Source organism: Oxyura jamaicensis, chromosome 14 (genome assembly GCF_011077185.1).
Source record: "Oxyura jamaicensis isolate SHBP4307 breed ruddy duck chromosome 14, BPBGC_Ojam_1.0, whole genome shotgun sequence".
Lineage (NCBI taxonomy): Eukaryota > Metazoa > Chordata > Aves > Anseriformes > Anatidae > Oxyura > Oxyura jamaicensis.
The window spans coordinates 434659-454287 of record NC_048906.1 but is presented as its reverse complement, the minus strand read 5'-3'; the positions used below and the strand labels follow the sequence as shown (position 1 = coordinate 454287).

The window sequence follows — 19629 nt, the reverse complement described above, 5'->3', positions numbered from 1 at the left end:
CTGTTATTTTAGTCCTGACACTGATGCTTATGAATAAAATTTAGATCTCATTCAGAAGTACATTAGCTGTAGCTATTTGGCTTCTTGTTAACACATTAATTTTTATTGAGAAGACTACGTTACCAAGCAGTTCCTTCTCCATATTACAGCAAACTAAGTACCTCAAAGTACAGACTTCAACGCGATAAAATTACAGCACGTGCCTCCCTCTCTGGTACCCGCTGAATCTAAAAATTCGCTTTGCGGCTGCATTTGCTCTGCTGCTGGATCACGATGGGAACTTCCCAGTTATGCTGCATTAACAGGAGAGGCTGGAGCAGATGCGCCATTGATCAGGAAGAGGCTTTCAAGGGTCCGCTCAAGCCGTCAGTAAGCTGGCACAGCTCTACGTACCCAGGAGGGACCGGATGCTGGTGTGCTGGAGCCAATTAGCTATCCCCTGTATTTATTGCACTTTTTTGCTTGAAGCAAGCTGTTAAATGTCAAAAATACTTTAGCATTTTAGCAGAAAGATAATTTTTAATAGATTCCACCTACAAAAAGGAGCTGACTGGCAGAATATTAAACTTGGGAAGATTTATTTTTAATCCATGCCTCCAAACAGCTTGAGATAACCATTTCTGCATTGCTCCTGGCTGATTAATACTGCTGTCCCTCGCCTGTCCTCCTCACTTGGTTCTGTGGCAGCTGTGGCCTCTCACATCCTATTAACCTTGTCTGCAGAAGGGACACCTGGCCAAACCAAAGAATTAGCTCTTGTAATTAAGAATGTAAACACCACACACTGCCTGCTAATGTCCACGTGTCTTGTCCCTGCCTCCTCCTGGTGTTTGTTAGGGTAGGCTACCTCCAGCTGGGTTTTTCCCAGCATCACCTTTCCACACATGAGCTTCCAATAGTTTTTAAATAAACAGACTTATAAAACAAACAAACAAAAATAAGTGGGTTTGGTTCTTCAAAGACTAGGATTGGCATTTTGTGAGGGCTGATTGCCCCTAGCTGTACTTCAGGAAAGGGTACCATCAGTTAGTAGCATTTTTTGGGACAATGTGGTAAGTCTTGTACTCTTACAGGAGATGGTTAATGTATGTGACTTGTCTGATACCAGAACAGCAATACTTTTATTGATAATGCCAGAGTGTATGACCTGGATCTGTAACCTGACAGCACAGCACAAGGCTGGTGGGCCAAGTGTTTCCACAGTGAAGTCAGCTAAGGTGGCACAAAGATGTGCTCATGGTACCTCTGCCTCTGATTCTTAGTCTGATTCTTAGTTAAGTAGTATTAGTCTGTTCTCTGTATCAGCAGTAACTTCCTGGTGCTGGGTAGGAGAATTAAGTCACTATTCATAATATAACAGCTTCTGAAAATTAAGGTGACTTCATTTTTTTTTTTCCTCAATAATATAATGAGTTATTTTGAGTGATGGCAGATTTAATGGCTAAATCAATATGTGTGTTTAGTGTTAGGCTTTATTTTAGCACTAAGTGACATGAGATAAGCAGACTTAGAGTGTTAATTGGCTTGTGTTTAGCATTTACACTAATCAGAGTGTGCAGTGCTGCCCAGGGCTCTTCAGCACTAGTAATTCTGTTTATCCAAACTAGGAGTTGTTTACTCTATTGACTGGAGTGGAATCAGTCTGTTTTTTCACCTACTTGAATGTTATACTGCATGTGTTAATTCCAGACAGAATCCTGGCTAAACCCGAGCTGTGCTGTACGTGGTGTGTATGGGGAAGAAATGGCTAAACAAACCCTGAAGGAAACAAAACATTAACATGTACCTGAACTGACAAAGCACGTATGTGAGGACTTCAGTATTGCAAGTAAACAGTATTTATTTTCTATTCATGGCTGGCATATTTCTCTGCCTTCATTTCAAAGGCATGCAAAAGGTAAGATGAGCCTGGGTTCCCCTTTCTAACTCACTGCCTCCTACAATTAAGACAGAGCTCCCCATCATCCTGTTTATCAGGTGAATCCACAGATGCAGTCAACTTCCCATAACCATGGTCAGAGCACTCTGTTTTCATGAACCAGAAACAGGAGCTGGGCTTTATCAGGTAACACTCAAGAGCCCAGCTCTGCTATGCTGCCCCAGGAGGGCTCCTGCAGCTGAGGAGGTCTCTGTCAGGCACAGGCTGGCTGGCTGCAGGTTCGTGTGATGCAGCAGAAAGTGTTTCTGTGGCTGCTGCAGAGCTGCCTGGCGCAGGGTCATGTCTGCTTTGTGATGCTGAGAGCAGATGCAGGGGAAGAGCCTGCTGGAGCATCCCGGGAGCACAGCCGTGGCCAGCCTGTGTGCACGCAGCCCGGCTGCTGTCACAGGCCATTTGGAGAGGGGCAGCCTTACCACCATTTTGTTCCTGTCACCTGGCACTTTTTTAATGCAGTTGCTTTTGGATCATTTAATTTTTATCTAAACATTTGCTTCCCAGCTGAGGTCTTGGACAGCGCAGCCCTGGCTTCCTGGAGCAGTGCTAAGCCCCTGAAAAAGAGCTATCTCTTGGAAATGCTGACAGCCCTGACCACAGCTGGAAACTGCCTACTGAGCCCTTCCCAGGGTCCTTCCTTGCTGCAGACCCAGCGTGCCACTGTTTCTAAGTACCTTGCAGCAGGGTGGGTGTGATTTATAGACAGCGGTGGCATGTGCAGAACCTGCAGTGCTCTTCTCCCAGCAAAGATGCTTTTTACAAGGAAGGTCAGATGCACCACAGACGATTCATTCTCCTTGTTGCTCTAAGCTGTGCTGAGAGGCAGAACAAGATGAAATCGCTTTTATTTTGCAAAGTGCTATTTTATCGATTTCTGCCAAACGAGCTCTAACTTGGTTGCAGTGCCCCTCCGGTGCCGGTCACCCGGGAGGGTCTGTGCACGCCTGCGTGGTGGCAGGGCAGGAGGAGGGAAAGCCCGGAGTCACCGTTATCTCGAGCTGCAGCAGCGTTCTGACAGTTCTCGAGATGGACATTAAATCGCTTCTGCGAGGGAGAGTGAAGGGATGTCACTCAGGCTCAGGGAAGCTCTGCTGTACCAATTACACTGACTGTGTGATCCGAGTCAGAATGAGAATCATAAATCTTGATTATTCTCTGTCTCAACTGATTTGAACCAAATGCCTTGGACAGGGATATAGTTCACATCTCGCTGAAAACTGCAAAAAACTGATTAAATGTACAAACTGATATAAATAGCACTCTATCTGTGTTAATGCCCAAACTGTCACTGCTTGGGGAGAAGATACTGTGTGGACTGGGCTTTCTGTCCTGGCCTAGAACGGCTTCCTGGGTATTTTTGGAGGCAGCTTTCTCCTTACTTCCATTTATTTTGGTACTTTGTTCCTGCAATGCTGGCTGTTATTATGATGCTGTCAATTACAGATGGCATCTCTGATTCTGATTGCACTTTGCTTACAATTAAGCATCCTATAGAAAAATGGAAATGCTGGGTCATTAACATAAAGTAATAATAAGGTAAACCATTCAATTATGTAGGAAAAAAACATTTTGAATAATAAGGATATTGTATGCCTAAAAGACATTCAGATGCCAGTGTATTACCATTTTTGCATACATAATAAATGAACTTTAAACCCCAAAATAATCAACACAAGCAAATAATAAATAGCTGTGCACTCAGCCACAGCCTGGCTGATGTTGTTTTCTCCTGGGTCAGAAGAGCAGCTCCTGGATGGGAACAGAGAAGTCCCAGGTCTGTGCAGTGTTGGGCAGCCCTCCCATGGGGCACTCCGCTTGCTGTCCCAGGGGGGTGTGCGGCACCTGGTGCCCAGAGGGATGGGGCACTGGCGGTCCTTGCTGCCTGGTGTGGTCAGGGTGGGGGTGGCAGGGCTCTGGATGTGGTGAGTGTTTGCACTGCAGAGCCGTGCAGATTACAGAGTGGAACGTTGTGTTTGTTTTGGAGCAGGGGAAAGGTTAATGCCAAAGGAAAGGTCTGGCCACCCGCTGTTGAAGTGGAAGGGTCTGGGACTGGCTCTGTTTCTTCCAGTGTCTGCTGTCACCTGGGACACCCTACTGCAAGAGCCTGTCATCCTCTTGAACCAACCAGCGCATTCAGCACCAGTAGGTCTGCACTGACCAATCTTGTCTAAAACTAGAAATAAAACAAGTAATTGCATGGACTTAGATGCTTCTGTCTGCCTGCCTTTGAACAGCCAGATGCTCCTGTGACAGCATTTACCAGCTTTTTTGTGTCGAAACCTTTCTGTATCAGTGGAGTGGGAGTCCTTGTTACCACGTGTCTCATCAGCAATGCAAGAGCTCAGAAGCAGGATGTATACAATTACTTTTGTTACTCAACCTCTTCTGCAGATATCGCTCCTATGTTGTCCTTACATAACAATTCCCATCCTTTTAGTTGTTGATGACTCTCCTATTACTCTGGCACCGTGTTAGAATAACATCCAGATACATCTGAAGAGTGGAATTTATTGTTTTTTTTTTTTTTCTTTTTTTCTTTTTTCTTCCTGAGAAGCTTTTAGCATGATATAGCAGAAGTGCTTGCACTTAGGCAGCCATTATTATCAGGATTTTTTTTCCTGTTGGAAGTAAATTTTCTGGAAGATGAAACAGGACTCCTTATAGTGTGTAAATTCATATTTGCTACATCTTAATGTTCTATTTCCATGATCTTTTCTTGTCAGGAAAGGCCCATCTCAGGGAAATGGGAATGGTCTAAATTACTCAGCTGAGTTGCATCAATATTCAGAGTGGCTTGGACTGTGCCTATAGCTCACTTCCTCAGCTGTGTGATTTTCTATTTATGTATTTATTTATTTAACCATATCAAACAAGCTTTTTCAGGAACTGTAGTCTGCACAAAGCATCTGAAACTCTTCTGCAAGCCCAAGTGTGAAACTTCATCACACAGATGCCTCTGACATTGCTGCACAAAGTCCTCAAGGTGGGCATGCTTCCTTCCCTGTTTGGCTGCTTTCCTTCCCAGCCATAGGGTTTATATCAAGTCATGGACATCCAGGCCTTTTCCCTTCTTCACGTGACAGTGGATGAGGTAGCATGAGAGAGACTTGTATCCGTACACCGGAGGGAAACCTGGATCTGACAGAGAAAGCACTGAGCCAGACTCGGGACAGCAGACTGCCTTGACTTGAAATTCCGCAGTCAAACATCGCAGCACTCTCCACTCCAGTCTGTGAGTCCATGATCATAGCACATGTGCTAGAGAAGGCATTCAGACTGGTGCTTCTTTGTGATGGCTGTGATTTATACAGTGATTAAATCTGTTAGACAACACTGGGAAGTTCCCAGCAAGTAGTGTTACAGCACATCTGTAGAGAACAGTAGGGAAATTAAGTTAAAACAATTTTGACTGCAGTGGAGTTCAAAATATGCATTTCAGGGTTTTTCACTACCTGTTTCATGCCTGAGTGATGACCAATAGCAAGTCATACATTAAAATTGGAGAGATCATGTCAAATTCATCCTTGGTAAACAACGTCATGCTGAACTTGTATTTTCATCCACAGAACTGAGATTGCTTTGCAGAGTTGAAGCTGGGTGATGCTGAGGGCTGTGGTTCTGCAAGTCACCTGCCAGGAGCTTACAGGGTTTCAAGGACTCATCACAGGTGAGCTGCTGATCCAGGCCAGGCAGCTCCTGGAGTTAGCAGACCCCTAGCCTTTTTCCATGGCTGCTGGTGAGGAGGTCAGTAGCTAAGGGCACTCTCCATTAGGAAGGCAATGAAATCATGGTGACACTATCTGAAACTTTCTAATTTCTGTGTGAGCTGTGTTGTCAGATGGGCAAGGGATTTCAGCACAAGGCAACAGACATATTCCCAAGGAGACCCACTTGAGGAAAGAACAGAAAAAAGCAAGATTTAGCATTAAGATCGTAATTTCAGATTACATTGTGCTCACATCAACAATCTATATACATGAGAGCCTTTGGGGAACACAAGGCAGTAATAGCTATCCAAGCCAGCCTGAACAGTGAGGGTTATTTTTAATTGCAACTGAATGGATCTAACCTTGTGATGTCTGTTCACAAAGCGTTGCTGGATTAATATGGGTTCCATGGTTGCTTCTGCTAAAAGACTTTAATGGATCAGCTTAGTTCTCTGCTCCGTGATTATAGCATTCTTACCCGCCTATCATGCATGAGCCAGATGGTCCCAGTGAAATCAGAGTATATTTATATTTTTGTCTGCTACTCAGCCAGCTGCCCACTGATTTTGTTGCATAGTGGTAGGAGGAGAGGAGCCTTCCTGGGTGAAGTTCACACACCTCTTCCCATAGCCGCACTGTCTCCCTCTGCTTCCTGAAGCGTATCAGAGGAAACATGAGAGCCTTCTTTCCCAGGACTGCCTGGAAGGATTGCCGGCCCGCCTGGAGGGCAGCCACGCTCTCTGCGGCAGAAGCAAAATGCTGTCTCCTGGCATGGGTTCAGCCACTTCCCAGTGTGCACAGGGATATCTTCAGTTCTATCGGTGATGAGAGCCATTAAGAAGGTACAAGTACTAAAGAGATCCTGAACGATGCCTATAAAACCTCTGAATCCCTGACAGAATCAATAGTGGACTCTCAGGAGTAACTTCTTATCCAGGCCAACTCAAGCACATGCCAATGAGCTGTTAAAGATTTTGCATTTTGTGGAGACACAGAATCTGTTTCTTTGCAATTGTTGGACTCTAACTGGGCTAGATGGTGAACAATCACGTTAGAAACAGACTGTGCTCCCAAGGCATCTTCTCCGCTGCCACTCCCAAGGCATCTTCTCCCTGCCACACTTCTCTGGAGTGTGGCAGGGATGATGCTGGCAGCACCCTTCCTCCAGGCACCCGCCCTACCCACCCGGGCTGCCTGCCCCATCCTTTGAGGGCAGTTGGTTGTGCTGAGGCATGGCCCCTGCTGAGGGAACGGGGTTCTGTGCCTGGCCCCTTGGGGTGCAGTCCCAGTGGCACTTGGAGGCTGCTCCCCGGCCGGGAGGCAGGAGCTGTGGTGCCCTGCTGGGGCCGAGCAGCAATCTCAGGCCAGGCTCAGGCCCCTGTACCCCGCTGTTTGTGTTTGCTTCCTTTTTGATAACTTCGCTATTGACACAATTTCAGATTTGGCATTTCAGTTACCGTAGCAACTCGATACTTCCATTCTCTGATCAGATCAGCCTGCAGTTAGTCAACACGGTGCTAGCACCTCCGTCGTTATGGCAACACGAGCCCACTCTGCACCGCTCTGCTGGCACCCGAGGGAGGCGAGCGCGGCCGGACGGGGATGGGGAGCGGGCGCTCCCGGCCCTGGGCTGCTCACTGGCCTGGCGCCGGCTGAAGCCGGAGGTGCCACCGCTCCGCTGCGCGCCCTGGGCTCCTGAAGAGCCCAGGAGATGTTGGGGAGAAGCTTGGTGGGGAAGGCAGCTGGCACACAACAAGTGTCCTTGCACTTGGAAGTGCAAGCAAGTCTGCTTGTGTGCTCTCAAAATGCCCCTCCTGAGATCATTTTGCACAGGCACCAAATGGCTTGACAAACTTTGGGACAAACAAAATCTTCTTGTCTTGGCAAGGGAAAAAAAACGTCCCAGGCATCCCTTAATTTATGGGCATTAAATCCTGTGAGAACAGAGCAGCCAGCCATGGGGATGGGGGATTCTCCCCCTCCAGCCACAGCCAGGCAGGGTCACACCAGCTTCCACGCTGTGAAGCTGCTTCAGCGAGTCTCCCGGGGGCGTTTTGTTTCCCTTTAGCTCCAGTCTGAACAGGCACGCGCTTTTCTGAAAGTGCCTTGCAATTTGTTTAATGTTTTTTTATTAAAACACATGTGCAAGCCATTTGAATTAGAGCAGTATGAATCTATTAGGCAGCGACAGATGCAAGTTTTGTGTCTCTTATTAGAAGGGATTGGATTCCGAGGTTTAGTGATGTGCAAAGGATTGGACTTTGGAGAGATTAAAATTATTTTCAGTGTTAAGCACAGTATTTCTAAGCTAATGCACTCAGTCTTGAATATAGATTCACAGACCAAAAAGATTATAAAACATTAAACCTATGTAAATTCAGCTGTAAATTTGTGTTTGAACAAATTCAACACGAGATTTGACTTGGGGGCTTACAGCAAATAGGTTCTGCTTTTAATGCGTATAGCAGCCTTCGGTTGCAATGCTGTTCTCCCCTTGAAAGTCCCACGCCTGCTGAATTACTGGCAGGTCACAGTTGACAGCTCAACCAATTATACCAGAATGTGTTAATAATAAAATGGAAAATGACTTCATGTTTGTCTTTTCTGAAGACAAAAGCAGATGTTTGCTCCACACTGAGGAGCTGCAGAGATGAGCTCCGTGTGCAGGTGTCACTGTTGCAGCCCATGGCCATTGCCTCATTCAGATAGCAGTTGTGCAGATCAGTGTCCTTCACAGTGGTCCTCTGAGCCCTGGGAGTTGCTGTGAACTTTTTTCTCTTGTTGGGAACGTGAAAATACAGTTAACAAAGACTCCTTTTGAGTGGGATTGCAGGAAACCTGCAACGTCGTGAACAAGCTGCCTACACAGAGATAAATGACAGCTGTGACTGAAGGAATAAACAAGATAATCTGGATTTAAATAAACCACAAGGGGATTTTGGCAACATGCAAATTCACAAATTTATAAAATGTATCCTTTGAAAATAAAGAGCTTGTCTGAAGCCAGCAGTTAAGAACAATTACTACAGCACGTTTTTCCAATGAGGGCTGAGAGCTGGCCTTTGCCACCAACCAGAGGGGAGAGGGAAGCAAGGGTTCTTACTGCCCATCACCACACAGCAGTTGAAGGGCATTTTTATGCACAGAGCAAACAACTGGCAGAGGTGCTGGCAGAGTTCCCTTTCTGACTGCAGAGCTGCAGGAGCGTTCAGGGTGGTGATGGGGACGCAGAGCAGCCTTGCCCTCCTTTAGTATCCTGGCCACAGCACTGGGGAATGAATGTGAGAGGAGAGAAATATCAAAAGCCCAAGCAAGCACCCAATAATACATATTTGATCATCTGCCGGGAGGACCAGGTAATTCCTGGATCCAAGCCCAGGAATGGTAATAAAAGTTTCATCTTGACATTGTGCATTACTGAGATGCTGCTACCTACAGGCATGAGGAAGGGATGGATGCTCCCCCCTGTACCTGAGCAAAGGCTTCATTGCTGCTGGATGGCGGCAGAACACTTCCCAGAGGGAAATGTTTCATTGTCATTGCCCGGCTTCTTCAGGCAGGTAATGAAGGAGGTGGAAAAGGGCCAAGGCGGTGAGCAGACACCAGTGGCAGAGCTGAGAACAGACACATCCCCTCGCAGTGCCTTGTCCCTTAGGCTGCTCTGCCTTGGTGTGCCAGGTGTGGTCAGCAGCTGCCTTTTCATTAACTGTCCTGGCATTGAAAGTAAAAGAAATCATGTAAGAAGAGCCAAAGACCACTCAAGAGGCTGTACAGTCCTTTCCAGGAGCAAAGCATTGCAAAGAGTTCTGCAGCAGCAGCTGAGGAGAGCAGTCCAGGGCACCGCGTGCTGCCCAAGCAAGTGGTTGGTCGCCATTCTGTTCACGTGCACAGTTAGGGCAGAGCTCGTGGCAGCAGCTCTGTGAAGGTTATCTGCTCTGAGGAACCACTGCGGTGCCAGGGGCTCAGCAGCTCAACATTCAACTGCCCTGTTATTTTCAGTAATGCCTGCCAGATGCTGCCATGCCATGTTCTCTGCTGTACCCCTGCCAGCAGCTCTCATATGCAGCAGGAGGCGTGTGGGACGCGTTGGCTCCTTGGGCTAACATCCTCCAGCTCCTTCACAGCTGCATGTGCACTGTGGGGTGCCCAGCAAGGCAGCTAGTATGCCTGCCCAGGAAAGGCAGCACCTAGGAAATAACTCTGAAAGGGGGCAGAGGTCAGAAAAAAACATTTTATGTGTGTGAGTCCCAAAGCTGAAGTAGTTCTGGTGCTCTGTAGGGCCAGGAGTCTCAGGGAAGGATGCTTCTCACTGCACACTGCAGTTTCCTGTTATCCTTAAAACAGTATGGCAAAAGCTGAATCTGCTTTTCTTCCTCTTTTCCTTGATCTCTACTACCCTGCTGTCTCTCCTTAGTACAAACCTATCTACCCATTTGTCTTTATTGTGCACAGAATTAAACACAGACCTTAAATGCGACGACACTTTCAGATTATTAGCTCTGCAATTTCTTGGCTGCTGTTTATTGTGATAACATCATCTGAAGGGGCTATTGTAATTAATAGTTTGTCTGTGGTTCTTTCAGAACCCCCTGGTGTGTTGGTTTTATACTTGAACATCAGCCACTATAACTTGCTTCCAGTATATTGTCTGAAGCGTCCCCACTGCAAAGAAAAAGCTTAGAGCCTTTTTTTTTTTTTTTTTTTGGTGGGTGGGGGTGTTTTGAAACATTTTTTTAAAACATAATTTAAAAACAAAAGCTAAGTAAGTATAATATTAAAGTCTCCCCCATGACCCCGGAAGGGAGGGGAGCAAAATCCTTGTTTACGGAACTGCCTATGAAGGAGCTATTGCCACTGAGCCTCAGTGCCTGGAAGGAGAGGGGAACTCCACTCCTGGCTGACTCCCAGCCCTGCCAGCCATCGGGATGCACAGGAGTGAGCGTGGGTGAAGGACAGCAGCAGTACTTCCTCTGAATTCAGATTAATTTTCATCTCTTTTAAACCAATGTCATCTAAGAACCCACAAATCACAGTCACAATCCATAATGCAAAGCAATCAAAAGCTTGTGCAAGCACAAAGCCCTTAATGCCTTACCCCATAGCCTGGCCAAATGTCCCAGGGGCTGCAAATGCTCGTGGTACTGGAGCAAGTGCAGTGCAGCTGCTGTCAGCAGCCCCCTGCAGCCTGATGGTACAGCCAGAGCATCAACACAAGGTGCAGGGGCCCAGGCAGCCCTCATTTCTCTGAGCTTTTAGTTTCAGCATCCACAGGCATTTGCAGAACAGTGTCTTGTCAGATTGGAGACGAGATACAAAGATGTATTACTGTAAAACAACAGTCTAGTGGCTGTGGCCAGACCAATTCACGCTGCAGTGGATGTGCCAAGTAGTTGGGAGCGATGTGAACCAGCCCCGGGAGCGCCCCCAGGGGCTGTGTAGCCCCACAAGCTCCATGCTGCAGAGCAGATGTGCTGGTGCTGTGCCCACCGCGGTGTGCAGGGCAGGTCTCTGCCCGTGCTGTGCAGAGGGTCAGGCCAGAAAATGGCAAGGGTCCCCTGGAGCCCTATTGTCTGAGCATCCATTGCTCGTAGTCCAGTAGAGCTTTTAGCATCTCATAATCGCCACATTTTGACATTTGACAGCCTGCTGCTTGCTGCCAGGGTGTCTGACTCAGAGGAGCATACACCAGCCAATTTTGCCTGGGCTGGTCCCTCCTTATGCTCAGACAATTGCATAAGAAAACAGCTTATCCTGTCCGAGAATGCATAAACAAGTGTGCAGTGCTGCTGCGCAGGTGTCAAGGTAATTGAACACCACGGGGTAATGGTGTTGTCTGCTTGCCTGGCAGTCCATCACCATTTGCAAGGTAAGAAGACTTTTGCACACTGCTACTTCTCCGATTACTGACTGGTGTCAGAGCCGGGGGACCTGGCAGGAAAGCTCCCAGCCATCACCCAGGCAGTGGTGCCGCTGTCCCTGGGGGCTGACAGTTCAGCTGCCCCCTGATCACCTGAGGTGCTCTGGGTGTAGCACAGGCCAGCAAGCAGCAAGGTGAAAAGTGGGCTGTAGTTAAATTGTCATCGTATCAGTTAAAAAGGAATTGTATAGAGATTGCTAGCTATAAAAGATGATAAAATAACTATTTTGTAGAGCAAGGAACAGAAGAGTAACACATTGATTTTGGTAATTAAAGGTTCAATAGAAATCTGTTCTGGGAACGCCCTGGGCAAAGTCACAGGGTTGGAAGAGCCTTTATTCCCTGGTTCCAGTTTCTCACTCCTCTGCCCTGTTTTCCGAGGCTGCTCACGGCTCCTGGCACAGCCACAGCCACCCAGTCCTGCATGGTTTGGCTGCTAGAGCTCCTTGCAGACTCCTTGCAGGCCAGTTAGCCCACACTGCGTTACCAAGAGAACTGCTTAAGGGGTTCTTCCATTTGCCTCAGTAGCCCAAAGGCCAACAGGGACTGCCCGCAGCACTGCAGTGACATGGAGCTGTGCTGTGCTGTGCTGGAGAAAGTGACCACATTCACTTCCTCTCCTGACACCAGTGCTGCCGGTGCCAGAGACCTCGAGCAGGCCCAGCACATGCCCTGCCTTTGGCCCTGTCCAGCAGCAGCAGCGCGCAGAGTGACAGGCACAGGTCGCTGCTTCAGGAACAAGGGGTAAAGATGAGTGTTTGGAAATCTTTCTTATTTGGGCTAGCCTATTGACCGTGGTGGTGTCCAGAACTTACTGTTGCCTTCATCAGTTCAATTACTGAATTACCAGTGCTTCAATTTTCAGCAATAGATAAGAAATATTTAAGTAGCCAAAGCAAACGTTTGCCTTATCTTACAACCCAAGAAAACTACACGGAAGGATAAAAATAAAATATCTATGGCATTAACAGTGCAACCAGCAGTTTCACACCTGCATGAGCATTTCCTCTTGTTTGAGGATCAGGACTGGTGCAAAACTTGACATGAGGTCATAGGAAAGTGCAGGCACTTCAGACATCAAGGTGAACAACCTTGCTGCAGGATCTGCACACAGCAGGCATCGAGCAGCTCTGTGTTAGCTCAGCACTGCTTGCCCAACTCCCCCCATCAGACAGAAGCAGCCTGCATTCCCTGGGCACCATGAGGCCTCCAGCTGCACCCTTGGATTAGAGAGCACAAAGCTGCTCCTCAGCCACCCCTGTAAGAGCGGGGCTGAGTGAGACACGGGCAGGAGCGCCGCGGCCACCGCCGCTCACCGCGCTGTGTCAGCTGGTGCCTTGCCAGGCATCACTCGCTGGAAGCAGAGCAGTGCAGCAGAGGGTGGTAATGACAGAAAGCAACGAGGTCCCTGCAGCTGAGTGTGTTTGGGGAAAAGTCCTGACCTGCAGGGCAACTCTGGTAATAGGGAAATGGAGCCATTGCTCACAAGTGCTTGCTGGCCTGTTCTTTGGCGCTGTTTCCCTGAGCAGATTTTAAGATGGCCCAGCTTGCCGTGTCAGCTGCTGGCTCAGGCTCAGGCACGGGCCCCACTGGTGTGCACTGTGCCGCTGCTGAGCATGGGTGCCCCATGAGCATGGCCTTCGTCCTTTCAGGAGGCAGATCGCTGCCTCTGCAGCCAGGCCTAGCGAGAGCGGCCACACAGAGTGGTGCTGCCCGTGGCTTCAGCTCTGCAGGCGGGCACCCTGTTTGTGCAGCAGTCAGCCCCTGACCATGGTGTGGGCCTTGGTCTGATGTGCACAGCTGTAAAAGATGCTCCCTTCCTACAAGGCTGTTCAATCTGGGTGTTGGATCCTCCAAACGAAAGCCACTCTGTAATTCTGCAGCATCCACAGTGCCCTACCGCTTGCTTCCCTCTCAATCTGTTCAGGCTTTTCTTTAAGGAAAAATACCTCAAGATGAATTGTTCTTGACTAATCCCTGCTCCTAGCAAACCGCTGCTCCTCAGGCAAGGCAGGGGTGAGGCACAGAACCCCTCTGGGCAGGCTGGCAGCAGTCAGGGCTGCAGACACAGGCAGCTCTGCGCAGGGCACAATGGCAGAGGGGACGAGCTGCTAGCAGCCCCGGAACCTCCTCCTGTCCTGTCAGGAGACTCCCAGTGCCTCCTGCAGCGCCTTGCAAAACAAGCCCAGTTGGATGGATTACACCAGCAGTAAATACACAAATAATGGAGAGGTTTGAAGCAACCAGTAGCATTTAGCAGCCACAAATACAAGGCACAGTGACAGGCAAATCTAGCTGGGCCTTGTCTGACAGGCACTTCTGCTTGAAGACTTCAGCTGTGTAATTCCATGAAATGACTGCTTCCGAGTGCTCTGCTGTTTGACGTCAGCATTGCTGCGGTCGTTGGTGCCCAAGATGCTCTCACAGAACCATTTCCAGCCATTCACTTTGTTTCCTCAGCATATGTTTGAACTAAAAATAGTGAGAATGTGAAGGGATAATCCTGCACGACCTGGAGCACCTCCCTCCGTTCCGCTGCCGCAGACCCCGCTGAATGCTGCAGGCACTGCAGGGTCACGCAGCCCATGGCAGGAGCAGGCTGCATCCCCCCATCCTGCTGCATCTCCGGCCCAGCAGCCCCACAAGGCACCGGGCACACAGAACAAATTAGCAAACAGGTTAAACAAACTATACTTTGTGTGGGTGTGCATATGCACAAGTATTTGAAAAGCTTTAGATAAAAACATTGTTAGAATGCACTTAAAGCAGTCAATACTGTGCTTGTAAAGCCTTTAAACACACACACTGCGGTATCGAACACTCGCACAGCAAGCGCTCGCAGACATGGGTGTGGGTGCTGTGGCTGCCGCCCCATAGCCTGGCGCTTCACCCAAGCCCCACGCGCTTGGTGCAGAGGGCGGCTGTGCCGTGATCTGCAGGGTGCTGTGCCAGGCTGCGGTGTGGGATGGGGCTTGGCCGCCGGGAGCCCCCACTGCTCGTTGCTGCAGCACACGCCATGAGCCACCGTGGCCATACGGGACTGGAGCCCATGGGTAGGGGCTGGGCCAGGGGGAGAGCTGCTTGCTGCCGCTCTGCCACCAGCATCCTTGGCACCCGGCAGCTCGTGAGGCTCGAAAGAGGCTATAGTGCGCTTTCAGGGGACATCTCTTAATACCTTCCGGCTTGCTATGATAATCTTCAACTGGGGGCAGCTGGGACAAGCATTTACCTCTTCATTTTCTTAGATATAAATGCTATCTTGCTGGATTTTCATTTTACAATATGGTAATATGCTATCCAGGAAAGTCTTGCTACATGCTAATTTATCCAGTAGGCAAATTCCTTTTGGCTAATAAAAGTGCTTGCACAGGAAGCTCAAAACCCAGCAGCAATTAATTATTGACAGAGCATGTGAATTAGAGATAAAAGAAAAGTCATTCTTTCTCACACACAAGATAGTAAATAAAATTAATTATTGTACTAGAAGCAGGGGATCTTATTCTGTATTAAGTTTTATTAGCTGAGACATTTAAAAGCATGTCATCATAACAAAAAGGTCTTGTGTAATCCTAACTGCACCACTCCGGTACAAGGCTCTGAAGTGAATAGACTTAATTGAGCAAATGGAAGCAGATGGCTTGCTGAACAGACAGGTATTGTACAGGTTTATTGTCAATTAACTTTTGTCTACATTTGCCTATGGCGAATTGACTGTATAATGTGTTACCAAGGCTAATTTAACACTTCAGGTGCCCACCATGTCCAGGGGCTGAGGAGAAACAAAACCATAAGTGCTTGGTCCCTGGGGCCTGCAGCGTTCCTCCTGAATGTCCTGCTGATACCTGCACAGGGCAGGAGGGCACCCCAGGTACTGCCCATGCCTGGCCACTGCTTAACCATTCCTCCCTCTGCTTCTGTGCAGGAACGTGATGCCCAAGACCCTGGATGGACAGATCACCATGGAGAAGACGCCCAGCTATTTCGTGACCAACGAGGCCCCCCGGCGCATTCACTCCATGGCCAAGGACACGAAGCTGATCGTGGTGGTGAGGAACCCAGTCACCCGTGCCATCTCAGACTACACACAGACTCTCTCCAAGAAGCCAGAGATCCCCACCTTTGAGGTGCTGGCCTTCAAGAACCGGACCCTGGGGCTGATCGACGCCTCCTGGAGTGCCATCCGCATTGGCATCTACGCACTGCACCTGGAGAACTGGCTCCAGTACTTCCCTCTGTCCCAGATCCTTTTTGTCAGTGGCGAGAGGCTCATCACTGACCCAGCTGGGGAGATGGCCAAGGTCCAGGATTTTTTAGGCCTCAAGAGGATTGTGACAGAGAAACACTTTTATTTTAATAAAACCAAGGGGTTCCCCTGTCTAAAGAAGCCAGAGGACAGTAGTGCTCCCCGGTGCTTGGGCAAGTCCAAGGGTCGAACTCACCCCAAAATAGACCCTGACGTCATCCACAGACTGCGGAAGTTTTACAAACCATTCAATGTCATGTTTTACCAAATGACAGGCCAAGATTTCAAGTGGGAGCAGGAAGAAAGCGATAAGTAGAACCAAGAAATCGGGAAAAAAGCTCTTCTGTTTTGAGATGTGAATCATCATTAGAGACCCAAAACTCACACAGGGCTAAAGGCTCAGTCTCGTAAGCACAAGAGTCTTGTGTGGTTAAGGTTGCAGCCAGAGGTGAACAGCATTTCCAGTTCTGAAACGTTAGTGACACATCACCTCCAGGTTGCATTTAGGGCCTGGGCTCTCCCCTCCTGAGGGGTCAGGGAGTGGGTGGGAGGAAGAGAAGGTGGAGGGAGCAAAGCTCCTTGAGGTGATGGGATGCTTCGTGTCCACATTCTGCTGCTGGTGTGTTCCTTGTGGCCAGGCAGGCGGGACCAGCATGTCCTGCTGCCACTTGCTGAGCATGAGGGTGGTGTACAAAATCCAGCAGCAACAAGACAAACCAGTAGATTCAATTTCTCCTGCCCTGGCTTAAAGTTTTGGTCAAGCAGCAGCATGAGATCTGGTAAATTCAGGACGTGCATTCACATGCACGCTGGTATTTGTGTGGGGAAGGAATAAAGCCAGTTATGCTGCAAAGGAACTATGTACAGAAACTTCATTTGCACCAGATGTTCCAATTACTTGTTGCACTAAAACTAGTATTTACCAAGTGCCACAAAATCCTGGGCCTGATTCTCCTCTCACTGACGGCTGTAACTCCACTGACAGAAGAGAATCGTTCTGATTTATGGGGATGCTCAGTAAGATCAGAATCGGGGCCTTCTCCCAGCCCCTGTCCTTCTCTGCCAAACCATATCCTGAGGCCATTCACAGAGCGCCTGCTGCCTGGGCTCTGGGCGCCGTGTGGTGTCCCAGCCAGTGGTTTGTTGCTCCTAGTGGGATCCCAGGCTGTCACTGCAGGGCACAGGTGCTGGGGACGGCTTTGTCATCACAGCACAGGTCTGGCCATCGGGGCCCAGGGACTGCGGTACTTTTGCACCTTGCACATCAGATCCCTGCTGCTTGCTGCTGACAATAGGGTTTGCATAATCCTGAAGCAGCCTTCATCTCTACTTCAGAATCTGATACAAAAAAGCAATTAATTCCCAGGGTGAGCGCTGCTTTGCACAACATATGTGTGTTTTCTAATGGAAATGACCAAGTCATATGCTCAACCAAATTTGCAAGTCCTGGTAAAATAAACCCATATCAAAACTGAATCCTCCAGCAATGGGATGCAGGCTGCATGCTGGGAACAGTGGAGAGCAAGACAACAGTACTTCAAAGCAGCCACTGTTTTCCATGTCCATTATTGAGAAAAAAAAAAAACAAAAAACAGAAGGAACAAAAGAAAAACTGTAGAGCTACTGTTGTGGAAATGTTCCCTTCGCATGGGTGATTAGTAAGTCCACTCAAATATTGCTGGCTACTCTCTTTTAACAAGTGGCCATAGGACAAGCGTGGCTGTTGTGCATCTCCCATTGCCTCACAGATGCTGGGTCCCTGGCTGTTCGAAAGCAGCAGAGATGCAGTATGAGGTTGCTTTAGGAGGACAAAGACTCAATTTTGATTAAGGTGGGAAGAAAACCCTATTGATCCAACTAACCAAATGAAACTATTGTTACGTTAGGTAACAAGCTGAACCTGCTTTGGGTTTCATGCTCTGTCATGTGGTTCATTACACTATAAAGTGGTGCTGGTGCCTTGGACTGGGTGTAGAAAGAATTGAATTCATTTTGAAAATTTACACCATGGCCTGTTCTAGAGGGGCATCACAAAACTCCGTTCTAAATTGATATCAGTTCCTATCACCCTGATTAGATTTTAAAACAGCTCCTGACATAACATTTTTTTTTTACAGATCCTCAAATTCCCAGATTGTTACATGAAAATTGGAAGTATGTAATAGGAATAACTTTATGGTATTTCACGTCTATTAAGATGCCATAGTATCTCCTAAGCAAAAGCTGCTGTAATACAATTTGCTGCAAGCTGACCGGTGAATTCAACTGGAGGACTAGGGCTTCATTTTGAGGCCCAGCAGCCAGAAATTTCCTCTCTTCCTGCTGCGCTGCAACCCTGAAGCCAGGACGGGTTCAGGCTGATGGCATGAGCGGAGTCTTTCAGCAGCTCTCGTGGCCCCAGGACCCAGCTGGGCTGGTGGTCCTCGCTGCTGCTGGAGGCTGCCGTGGACCACGGGCCCACTCACGGCATCGGCTGTACAGGTTGGTGGCTGTTCATAACCACGGCTGCTAGTGGCTAATGGCACAGCACCGCACATCTCCCCTGTGGCCAAAGCTTGGACTCTCTCAGCCCCATACACAGTTTCATCTGGAGCAAGGTCTCTGAATAAGGTCTTTTTGAGTTTGTGTGAGCCCCTGGGAACACTGAACCCAACCCACCAGGTTTCCTGCACACCCTGGCCCTCGTTGTGCTCTAGGCATTGTGCTCTGGCCCCGTGGCTCTGGGGCAGCTCAGACTGTCTTCTTCCAGGAACAGGCTTCTGCCCCCTGATTGCCACCGAGCCTCCATCACACTTCTCATTATGCCTGTTGCTGGAGGGAAAGGAGATCTGAAAATGTGTGTTTGCCTGAGAATTACAACCCAATGAAGCACCCAGTTAGGGAATTCAGCTGGCTTGCAGCTGGGCCAGAGAGGAGCTTCCATTTTGCACTCAGATGAAGGACAATCACCCCCATAACTTGGTGAGTTTTCCAGAGCTGTGAGAAGCCCCAGCACAGGGCACATCTGAGCTCTGCATCCTTTTCCTGACGCAGTGAGGGCTCACCAAGGGGAGTGGGGCAGGGAGCAGGTGGCGCTGCAATGAACCATGCCCCACCACCCTGCCCCTGTTCTGGATCCTCATTCTTTTTGCCATATATGCAGAGGTTTATTTTTTATATCGCTGCAATCTCAAGCTTGAGCAGAGATGCTAAGCAGCCAGGGGCAGCCCCGCTCCCTGCACGTGAGCAGCTGGGATTACAAGTGGCACAGGGAGGGCTCCCTGGGGTGTGGGGTTTTATTCTGTTTTCTGAGACATAACCCCACCTGTGGCCCTTCTCCACCACGTGAGGGGCTATGTCTGCATTGCTAATGCAGCACCTTGACAGAGGAATTATTTTCTATCTGGCCAGAGAGTGGCCTGCCAAAAGAGAGAGTCGGGTTAATAATACGTTTTTTTTCAACTATTCAAATGTCAGCATTACAATACACAGGAAATTGAATTTTGTATTTGATTTCAATTAGCAAAGCATAAATTATATTTAATTTTATACACAGACTGGGTGATTCATTGTTCTGGAAAAGCTGGTACTTTATGGTTCAGAGACTGAAAATGGAGAGTTAGTCTTTTCTGAAACCCCACTGCTGTGCTGTCACCTCCTCCCAAATACGTCTCTGTCTGTCTGTGTCATTCTGTACCTGAACAATATGAACATCTTGAATGGCACACTTGAACCCACAACTCTAAACAATAAAACATTGTAGCAGCTGCATTTCTCTGCTCTGTCCCTCCTTGGCCCTGCAGTAGTACAAGCCCAGTGTGGGTGTTAGAGCCCAGGGGGATGCCGGCCA

The 19629-nt window shown here is 48.5% G+C and overlaps 1 protein-coding gene and 1 long non-coding RNA gene across 5 annotated transcripts in view; both read left to right on the top strand.

Moving 5' to 3' along the window:
• Positions 1-19550, top strand: part of LOC118174447 (heparan sulfate glucosamine 3-O-sulfotransferase 4-like) — a gene marked incomplete at its 5' end in the record, with an annotated part of 63588 nt that extends 44038 nt beyond the window's left edge. Inside the window, one exon of the mRNA XM_035339796.1 lies at positions 15480-19550. Coding sequence (XP_035195687.1) covers positions 15480-16116 — 637 coding nt within the window. The remainder of the gene's footprint in view (positions 1-15479) is intronic.
• LOC118174291 lies at positions 950-3634 on the top strand. 4 transcript variants are annotated; one of them, XR_004754601.1, is made up of 4 exons: positions 950-1375; positions 1690-1897; positions 1978-2065; positions 2438-3634. It is a non-coding gene; the product is annotated as an uncharacterized LOC118174291 (long non-coding RNA). The 4 variants fall into 4 exon arrangements; XR_004754599.1 differs by having other exon boundaries at positions 2158-3634; XR_004754598.1 differs by having other exon boundaries at positions 2137-3634.
• Positions 19551-19629: the final 79 nt, after the last annotated feature.